Here is a 10,890-nt window from a genome sequence, read left to right as displayed (position 1 = left end):
ACCTCCACCTGTTTCAACTTGACACTTGACTACAATGTGAAGACACCTCCACCTGTTTCAACTTGACACTTGACTACAATGTGAAGACACCTCCACCTGTTTCCACTTGACACTTTACTACAATGTGAAGACACCTCCACCTGTTTCCACTTGACTACAATGTGAAGACACCTCCACCTGTTTCAACTTGACACTTGACTACAATGTGAAGACACCTCCACCTGTTTCCACTTGACACTTGACTACAATGTGAAGACACCTCCACCTGTTTCAACTTGACACTTGACTACAATGTGAAGACACCTCCACCTGTTTCCACTTGACACTTGACTACAATGTGAAGACACCTCCACCTGTTTCAACTTGACACTTGACTACAATGTGAAGACACCTCCACCTGTTTCCACTCTACTACAATGTGAAGACACCTCCACCTGTTTCAACTTGACTACAATGTGAAGACACCTCCACCTGTTTCAACTTGACACTTTACTACAATGTGAAGACACCTCCACCTGTTTCCACTTGACACTTTACTACAATGTGAAGACACCTCCACCTGTTTCCACTTGACACTTGACTACAATGTGAAGACACCTCCACCTGTTTCCACTTGACACTTTACTACAATGTGAAGACACCTCCACCTGTTTCCACTTGACTACAATGTGAAGACACCTCCACCTGTTTCCACTTGACTACAATGTGAAGACACCTCCACCTGTTTCCACTTGACTACAATGTGAAGACACCTCCACCTGTTTCCACTTGACTACAATGTGAAGACACCTCCACCTGTTTCCACTTGACTACAATGTGAAGACACCTCCACCTGTTTCCACTTGACTACAATGTGAAGACACCTCCACCTGTTTCCACATGACTACAATGTGAAGACACCTCCACCTGTTTCCACTTGACTACAATGTGAAGACACCTCCACCTGTTTCCACTTGACTACAATGTGAAGACACCTCCACCTGTTTCCACTTGACTACAACGTGAAGACACCTCCACCTGTTTCCACTTGACACTTTACTACAATGTGAAGACACCTCCACCTGTTTCCACTTGACTACAATGTGAAGACACCTCCACCTGTTTCCACTTGACTACAATGTGAAGACACCTCCACCTGTTTCCACTTGACTACAATGTGAAGACACCTCCACCTGTTTCCACTTGACTACAATGTGAAGACACCTCCACCTGTTTCCACTTGACTACAATGTGAAGACACCTCCACCTGTTTCCACTTGACTACAACGTGAAGACACCTCCACCTGTTTCCACTTGACACTTTACTACAATGTGAAGACACCTCCACCTGTTTCCACTTGACTACAATGTGAAGACACCTCCACCTGTTTCCACTTGACACTTTACTACAATGTGAAGACACCTCCACCTGTTTCCACTTGACTACAACGTGAAGACACCTCCACCTGTTTCCACTTGACTACAATGTGAAGACACCTCCACCTGTTTCCACTTGACTACAATGTGAAGACACCTCCACCTGTTTCCACTTGACTACAATGTGAAGACACCTCCACCTGTTTCCACTTGACTACAATGTGAAGACACCTCCACCTGTTTCCACTTGACTACAATGTGAAGACACCTCCACCTGTTTCCACTTGACTACAATGTGAAGACACCTCCACCTGTTTCCACTTGACTACAATGTGAAGACACCTCCACCTGTTTCCACTTGACTACAATGTGAAGACACCTCCACCTGTTTCCACTTGACTACAATGTGAAGACACCTCCACCTGTTTCCACTTGACTACAATGTGAAGACACCTCCACCTGTTTCCACTTGACTACAATGTGAAGACACCTCCACCTGTTTCCACTTGACACTTGACTACAATGTGAAGACACCTCCACCTGTTTCCACTTGACACTTGACTACAATGTGAAGACACCTCCACCTGTTTCCACTTGACTACAATGTGAAGACACCTCCACCTGTTTCCACTTGACACTTGACTACAATGTGAAGACACCTCCACCTGTTTCCACTTGACTACAATGTGAAGACACCTCCACCTGTTTCCACTTGACACTTGACTACAATGTGAAGACACCTCCACCTGTTTCCACTTGACACTTGACTACAATGTGAAGACACCTCCACCTGTTTCCACTTGACACTTGACTACAATGTGAAGACACCTCCACCTGTTTCCACTTGACACTTGACTACAATGTGAAGACACCTCCACCTGTTTCCACTTGACACTTGACTACAATGTGAAGACACCTCCACCTGTTTCCACTTGACTACAATGTGAAGACACCTCCACCTGTTTCCACTTGACTACAATGTGAAGACACCTCCACCTGTTTCCACTTGACTACAATGTGAAGATTTTAGTTAGTGCCCTTTTTTAATGTGTCTTGTTTTCCTGTTAGCATTCAGGCTAGCTAGCAAGCTAACATACATGGTTATCATCAACAGGTCACGCACACACTTCATGTGTCCTGGGCTTCAAGGTCAAAAGGTGAAAGGTCGTACCGACTGCTGCTTGAAGTCTGCTCTCTTCTTCAGCAGGTCGTACACGGTCAGGTACTTCATGTAGAAGATGTAAGCTTTCTCCTCGTCTCTCTCCAGGCGACACTCCTCTGCTGCCTTGAACAGTTTGCAGGCGCTCTGAACATAACTGAACATATGTACAGTGTTATGTCAATATACATATATGTACAGTACATTCATGTCTGAACATATGTACAGTGTTATGTCAATATACATATATGTACAGTACATTCATGTCTGAACATATGTACAGTGTTATGTCAATATACATATATGTACAGTACATTCATGTCTGAACATAACTGAACATATGTAGTTATGTCAATATACATATATGTACAGTACATTCATGTCTGAACATATGTACAGTGTTATGTCAATATACATATATGTACAGTACATTCATGTCTGAACATATGTACAGTGTTATGTCAATATACATATATGTACAGTACATTGATGTGTGAACATATGTACAGTGTTATGTCAATATACATATATGTACAGTACATTCATGTCTGAACATAACTGAACATATGTAGTGTTATGTCAATATACATATATGTACAGTACATTCATGTCTGAACATATGTACAGTGTTATGTCAATATACATATATGTACAGTACATTCATGTCTGAACATATGTACAGTGTTATGTCAATATACATATATGTACAGTACATTCATGTCTGAACATATGTACAGTGTTATGTCAATATACATATATGTACAGTACATTCATGTCTGAACATATGTACAGTGTTATGTCAATATACATATATGTACAGTACATTGATGTGTGAACATATGTACAGTACATTGATGTGTGAACATATGTACAGTGTTCCATGTATAGATTGAAGGGTGTCACAGACTTTCTTGTGCTGATCTTGTCTGCCTTGACTTCAGCCTTCTTGTTGAGCTCTCCCAGGTTAGTGGACAAGTACAAGTCCTTGGCTCCAGTGGACACAGCAGGCATGTTGTTCAGTCACAGGTGCTCATCCTGGCAAATACACACCCACACACACTAGGGTTGTACATATACCACTACTGGTACAGTATTGCAGTACTATACACACACACACTAGAGTTGTACATATACCACTACTGGTACAGTATTGCAGTACTATACACACACACACTAGAGTTGTACATATACCACTACTGGTACAGTATTGCAGTACTATACACACTAGGGTTGTACATATACCACTACTGGTACAGTATTGCAGTACTATACACACACACACTAGAGTTGTACATATACCACTACTGGTACAGTATTGCAGTACTATACACACTAGGGTTGTACATATACCACTACTGGTACAGTATTGCAGTACTATACACACACACACTAGAGTTGTACATATACCACTACTGGTACAGTATTGCAGTACTATACACACTAGGGTTGTACATATACCACTACTGGTACAGTATTGCAGTACTATACACACTAGGGTTGTACATATACCACTACTGGTACAGTATTGCAGTACTATACACACACACACACTAGGGTTGTACATATACCACTACTGGTACAGTATTGCAGTACTATACACACACACACCAGGGTTGTACATATACCACTACTGGTACAGTATTGCAGTACTATACACACTAGGGTTGTACATATACCACTACTGGTACAGTATTGCAGTACTAATCAATCAAAAACACTACTATACTCTGTTTGGAAAGTACCTGTTCCACATATTTCTTTGTTTTTAACGGCCATGACAGTGCGTCGTCACGTGGTGACATTGCTGGTTTACAAGCGGAGGAGCGTGTTCACACACACAGAGTACTTACAAGCAGACACAGTGTGTAGACAGAAAAGGGAGAATGGACACATGTAGGTGTAAAAAGTAAAGATAAAGGTGAAGTTATAACACTCAGGAAGAGGTGCTTTAAGACATGGCTAGCTAGCTAGCAGCTAACATCCACCCACAGTGTTTTAACTACTTCTAAATCACTAATCCTGGTCTCCATGGTGACAAATAAAGTATGTTTCTTACAAGTATCATTATCATTGGAGGACAAGGAATAGCTAAACATGCTTCACTACACACCTTAGCTCACCGGCATCACAATGTAAACAAATGCCATGGGTGGATCTACACCTGACATCCACTGTAATGATACCAAGTACAGTAGCATATCTAGTCGATACTAATATGATTACGTTGATATTTTTTAGCATCACAACATCTTTTGTTTTTTAAAAATGTATATTATGTTTATAAAGTGAGTAAATGTGTCCCTGGACACACGAGGACTTTGAATATGACCAATGTATGATCCTGTAACTAGTTTACAGTCATTAGTGGTGCAGGTGTTAGAATAGTGACTAATAAGTAGTTTACAGTCATTAGTGGTGCAGGTGTTAGAATAGTGACTAATAACTAGTTTACAGTCATTAGTGGTGCAGGTGTTAGAATAGTGACTAATAACTAGTTTACAGTCATTAGTGGTGCAGGTGTTAGAATGGTCACACATAGGTAGTTTACAGTCAAAGATGGACTTAATGCCAACATTTATTAGTCAAAGATGGACTTAATGCCAACATTTATTAGTCAAAGATGGACTTAATGCCAACATTTATTAGTCAAAGATGGACTTAATGCCAACATTTATTAGTCAAAGATGGACTTAATGCCAACATTTATTAGTCAAAGATGGACTTAATGCCAACATTTATTAGTCAAAGATGGACTTAATGCCAACATTTATTAGTCAAAGATGGACTTAATGCCAACATTTATTAGTAATAGATAGACTTAATGACCACATTTATTAGTCAAAGATGGACTTAATGCGAACATTTATTAGTCAAAGATGGACTTAGTGCGAACATTTATTAGTCAAAGATGGACTTAATGCCAACATTTATTAGTCAAAGATGGACTTAATGGCAACATTTATTGGTCAAAGATGGACTTAATGCGAACATTTAGCGCTAACAGTTAGCAGCTAGCTTAGCTATGATGTTTACTATTAGCTCACGCAGCTAATGTGAGACGTTAAACAAACAAGCACACTTGGCGATAAGACCGCGACATGTAAACACGCTGACTGATAATGTTTACTTGGAAATACCTTTGTTGACACCTTCTTTCACTCCAAATACTTTCTATGACAGCTAATTCCTTCCTCGTCTTCGTCTTCCTCTTCCTCCTCCTCTTCTTCTTCTTCTTCTTCCTCTTCTTCTTCCTCTTCTTCTTCTTCTTCTTCTCCTCCAAGTGTTGCTGGGCGGCGCCACTTTTCACGCGCTATGCTGCCACCTGCTGGACACAATGTGCACACACATAATAAGCAAAGCTATTAAAAAAAATGCACATTTATCCTCTCTTTTCAGAACAGATTGTTCTTCTGAAATATTGTTAATAAAAGTAATGCACTGACAAACAGAAAAACAATCAAGCAGGAACTCCAAAAAGGTCCTCCTGAAGTTTCTGCAAATAAATGATAAATACATTCTGATTTTGCTGACCAAAATATGACTGTTTACATGATAATATTATTAGGTTAGGTTAGGCATACAGCTAACACTGATAATGATAAACAAATATATTTGTCATTGACATGTGTCTAATCAATCATTGACATTTGTCTAATCAATCATTGACATTTGTCTAATCAATCATTGACATTTGTCTAAATGATTGCTGTCAACTTGTCTTGAACAACACTGCCCTACTGTACTCATTATTTATGTCTCGCAATCAAAATGTATTGATCAGACACACAAGGTATTGATCAGACAACAATCAACAATGTTGATTAGTTGTAATTCGTAAATATTACTAAAAATAAATCATATATTTTCCAACAACATTAATTAGTTGAAGCTCATTAACAAAATGTAAATATTGCATATTTTGAAAAAGTCTGGACAGGCCTAATCTTATGCAATAATATTCATCCATCCATCCATTGTCTACCGCTTGTCCCTTTTGGGGTGGCGGGGGGTCGCTGGAGCCTGTCTCAGCTGCATTCAGGCAGAAGGCGGGGTACACCCTGGACAAGTCGCCACCTCATCACAGGGCCAACACAGATAGACAACATTCACACACTAGGGACCATTTAGTGTTGCCAATCAACCTATCTCCAGGTGCATGTCTTTGGATATAATAATATTATTATATAATATTATTATATAACAATATTATAATATTATGATATATTATTATAATATAATATTATTAGAACATTGATACAAAGGTGTGTTTGTATTATTGTTGACTTGTAGGGTTTTATGAGCAATGTTGAGCAGAACAATGTTGTTTGTTGACATGATGAGGAGAGTGCAGCTGACCTTCACGCACTTTGAAGTCAGCAGGAGCACTTGGAGCTCCATCACACAATCATCTAGTCCCACTTGGAGCTCCATCACACAATCATCTAGTCCCACTTGGAGCTCCATCACACAATCATCTAGTCCCACTTGGAGCTCCATCACACAATCATCTAGTCCCACTTGGAGCTCCATCACACAATCATGTAGTCCCACTTGGAGCTCCATCACACAATCATCTAGTCCCACTTGGAGCTCCATCACACTCCCACAGTCATCCTGCTTGAAAGAGGAGTCCACACACTTTCATCCAACATGAAAGCAGAAGAATAATTCAAGTCCAACACAAAGAGCAAGAAGATGATGTTCATGCACACTTCAGTGGATCCAAAGTCATCCTTCAACTGAAAGCAATAATAATATTTACCTTTGATCTCATGACTCGCTGGTAAATGTCACACTATTCATATTCATGTTGTGACAATAATCATAACACATGGCTGAATACATCATGTTTCTTTTGGACTTTTATTTTGAAAAACTGATGTGGTTTTAATATTTCTGTCATTGTTTTTTTGACACTCTTACTTTTTTATAGATTTTTTTTTCTGTAGATCAACTGGGATTGTTTTAAATGTGCTATATTATAATACAATATAATGTGAAATAACATATAATATAATATAATATATTATAAAATAATGTGATATGAAGTAATATAATATAATATCATGTGAAATAACATCTAGGTAGGTAGGTAGGTCTTTACTGTCATTGCACAAGTACAAGGAAACTTTGTTTTCAGCACAAACCCGTTGAAGATGAGACAAACAAACAGTGTACAGGGTTACAAACAAACAGTGTACAGGGTTACAAACAGTGTACAGGGTTACAAACAGTGTACAGGGTTACAAACAAACAGTGTACAGGGTTACAAACAAACAGTGTACAGGGTTACAAACAGTGTACAGGGTTACAAACAAACAGTGTACAGGGTTACAAACAGTGTACAGGGTTACAAACAGTGTACAGGGTTACAAACAAACAGTGTACAGGGTTACAAACAGTGTACAGGGTTACAAACAAACAGTGTACAGGGTTACAAACAGTGTACAGGGTTACAAACAAACAGTGTACAGGGTTACAAACAAACAGTGTACAGGGTTACAAACAAACAGTGTACAGGGTTACAAACAAACAGTGTACAGGGTTACAAACAGTGTACAGGGTTACAAACAAACAGTGTACAGGGTTACAAACAGTGTACAGGGTTACAAACAGTGTACAGGGTTACAAACAGTGTACAGGGTTACAAACAAACAGTGTACATGGTTACAAACAAACAGTGTACAGGGTTACAAACAAACAGTGTACAGGGTTACAAACAAACAGTGTACAGGGTTACAAACAAACAGTGTACATGGTTACAAACAAACAGTGTACAGGGTTACAAACAAACAGTGTACATGGTTACAAACAAACAGTGTACAGGGTTACAAACACTGGGGAAGGATGAGTAGAAAAAAATACAATCTAGACTGAGCTTCTAGTCTGGAGTGTGAAAAAACCTCCATGGCAAAGCACATATACATAATACAACATACATCTGGAGACTTGCAACAGAGGGGAGGGAGTGGGGGCCACGGTGGCAGGCTGCAGCTCTTCAGACGCTGCCCAGCCGTCCATCACCGCTAAGGGATTCGGTAAGGTGCATGTCTTTGGAGGTGGGAGGAGCCTATCCCCAGGTGCATGTCTTTGGAGGTGGGAGGAGCCTATCCCCAGGTGCATGTCTTTGGAGGTGGGAGGAGCCTATCCCCAGTTGCATGTTTTTGGAGGTGGGAGGGGCCTATCTCCAGGTGCATGTCTTTGGAGGTGGGAGGAGCCTATCCCCAGTTGCATGTTTTTGGAGGTGGGAGGGGCCTATCTCCAGGTGCATGTCTTTGGAGGTGGGAGGGGCCTATCTCCAGGTGCATGTCTTTGGAGGTGGGAGGCAGCATATAACATGAAATAATTTATTATAATAAAATATAATATAATATAATATAATATAATATAATATAATGTGATGTAACATAATGTAATATAATATAAAATAATATAATATAATATAATATAATATAACATATAATATAATATAATATGATAACATATAGTATAATATAATATAATATAATATAATATAATATGATATGATATAATATAATATAATATAATATAATATAATATATAATATAATATAATATAATATAATATAATATATAATATAATATAATATAATATGATATAATATAATATAATATAACATATAATATAATATGATATAATATAATATAATATAATATAATATAATATAACATATAATATAATATAATATCATATCATATAATGTGATGTAATATAATATAATATAATGTGATATAACATATAATATGAATATGTGATGTATGAACTGGAGTGAATCCTATATGAAGTGGAGTGAGTCCCATATGAAACTAGTGTTTCTAGTATGAATATATAATAATAATAATAATAATAATATATAATAATAGTATGATGTAGAGTGAGTCCTATATGAAGTGGAGTGAGTCCTATATGAAGTAAAGTGAGTCCTATATGAAGTGGAGTGAGTCCTATATGAAGTAAAGTGAGTCCTATATGAAGTGGAGTGAGTCCTATATGAAGTAAAGTGAGTCCTATATGAAGTGGAGTGAGTCCTATATGAAGTGAAGTGAGTCTTATATGAAGTGGAGTGAGTCCTATATGAAGTAAAGTGAGTCCTATATGAAGTGGAGTGAGTCCTATATGAAGTAAAGTGAGTCCTATATGAAGTGGAGTGAGTCCTATATGAAGTGGAGTGAGTCCTATATGAAGTGGAGTGAGTCCTATATGAAGTAAAGTGAGTCCTATATGAAGTGGAGTGAGTCCTATATGAAGTGGAGTGAGTCCTATATGAAGTGGAGTGAGTCCTATATGAAGTAAAGTGAGTCCTATATGAAGTGGAGTGAGTCCTATATGAAGTAAAGTGAGTCCTATACGAAGTGGAGTGAGTCCTATATGAAGTGGAGTGAGTCCTATATGAAGTGGAGTGAGTCCTATATGAAGTAAAGTGAGTCCTATATGAAGTAAAGTGAGTCCTATATGAAGTGGAGTGAGTCCTATATGAAGTGGAGTGAGTCCTATATGAAGTGGAGTGAGTCCTATATGAAGTAAAGTGAGTCCTATATGAAGTAAAGTGAGTCCTATATGAAGTGGAGTGAGTCCTATATGAAGTGGAGTGAGTCCTATATGAAGTGGAGTGAGTCCTATATGAAGTGGAGTGAGTCCTATATGAAGTGGAGTGAGTCCTATATGAAGTGGAGTGAGTCCTATATGAAGTAAAGTGAGTCCTATATGAAGTAAAGTGAGTCCTATATGAAGTGGAGTGAGTCCTATATGAAGTAAAGTGAGTCCTATATGAAGTAAAGTGAGTCCTATATGAAGTGAAGTGAGTCCTATATGAAGTGGAGTGAGTCCTATATGAAGTAAAGTGAGTCCTATATGAAGTGGAGTGAGTCCTATATGAAGTGGAGTGAGTCCTATAAGAAGTAAAGTGAGTCCTATATGAAGTGGAGTGAGTCCTATATGAAGTGGAGTGAGTCCTATATGAAGTAAAGTGATTCCTATATGAAGTGGAGTGAGTCCTATATGAAGTGGAGTGAGTCCTATATGAAGTAAAGTGAGTCCTATATGAAGTAAAGTGAGTCCTATATGAAGTGGAGTGAGTCCTATATGAAGTAAAGTGAGTCCGATATGAAGTGGAGTGAGTCCTATATGAAGTAAAGTGAGTCCTATATGAAGTGGAGTGAGTCCTATATGAAGTAAAGTGAGTCCTATATGAAGTGGAGTGAGTCCTATATGAAGTAAAGTGAGTCCTATATGAAGTAAAGTGAGTCCTATATGAAGTGGAGTGAGTCCTATATGAAGTAAAGTGAGTCCTATATGAAGTAAAGTGAGTCCTATATGAAGTGGAGTGAGTCCTATATGAAGTAAAGTGAGTCCTA

General features: G+C 38.4%; 1 protein-coding gene across 1 annotated transcript in view; it reads right to left on the bottom strand.

Moving 5' to 3' along the window:
* LOC133642518 (high affinity cAMP-specific and IBMX-insensitive 3',5'-cyclic phosphodiesterase 8A-like) overlaps nt 1-5,787 on the bottom strand; it is a 16,406-nt gene extending 10,619 nt beyond the window's left edge. Inside the window, exons 1-3 of the mRNA XM_062036756.1 lie at nt 5,653-5,787; nt 3,423-3,550; nt 2,532-2,672 (exon numbers count right to left, since the gene is read on the bottom strand). Coding sequence (XP_061892740.1) covers nt 2,532-2,672; nt 3,423-3,526 — 245 coding nt within the window. The 5' untranslated portion in view covers nt 3,527-3,550; nt 5,653-5,787. The remainder of the gene's footprint in view (nt 1-2,531; nt 2,673-3,422; nt 3,551-5,652) is intronic.
* Nucleotides 5,788-10,890: the final 5,103 nt, after the last annotated feature.

This window comes from Entelurus aequoreus, linkage group LG02, assembly GCF_033978785.1.
Source record: "Entelurus aequoreus isolate RoL-2023_Sb linkage group LG02, RoL_Eaeq_v1.1, whole genome shotgun sequence".
Classification (NCBI taxonomy): Eukaryota; Metazoa; Chordata; class Actinopteri; order Syngnathiformes; family Syngnathidae; genus Entelurus; species Entelurus aequoreus.
This window is presented reverse-complemented; position numbering and strand designations above follow the sequence as displayed.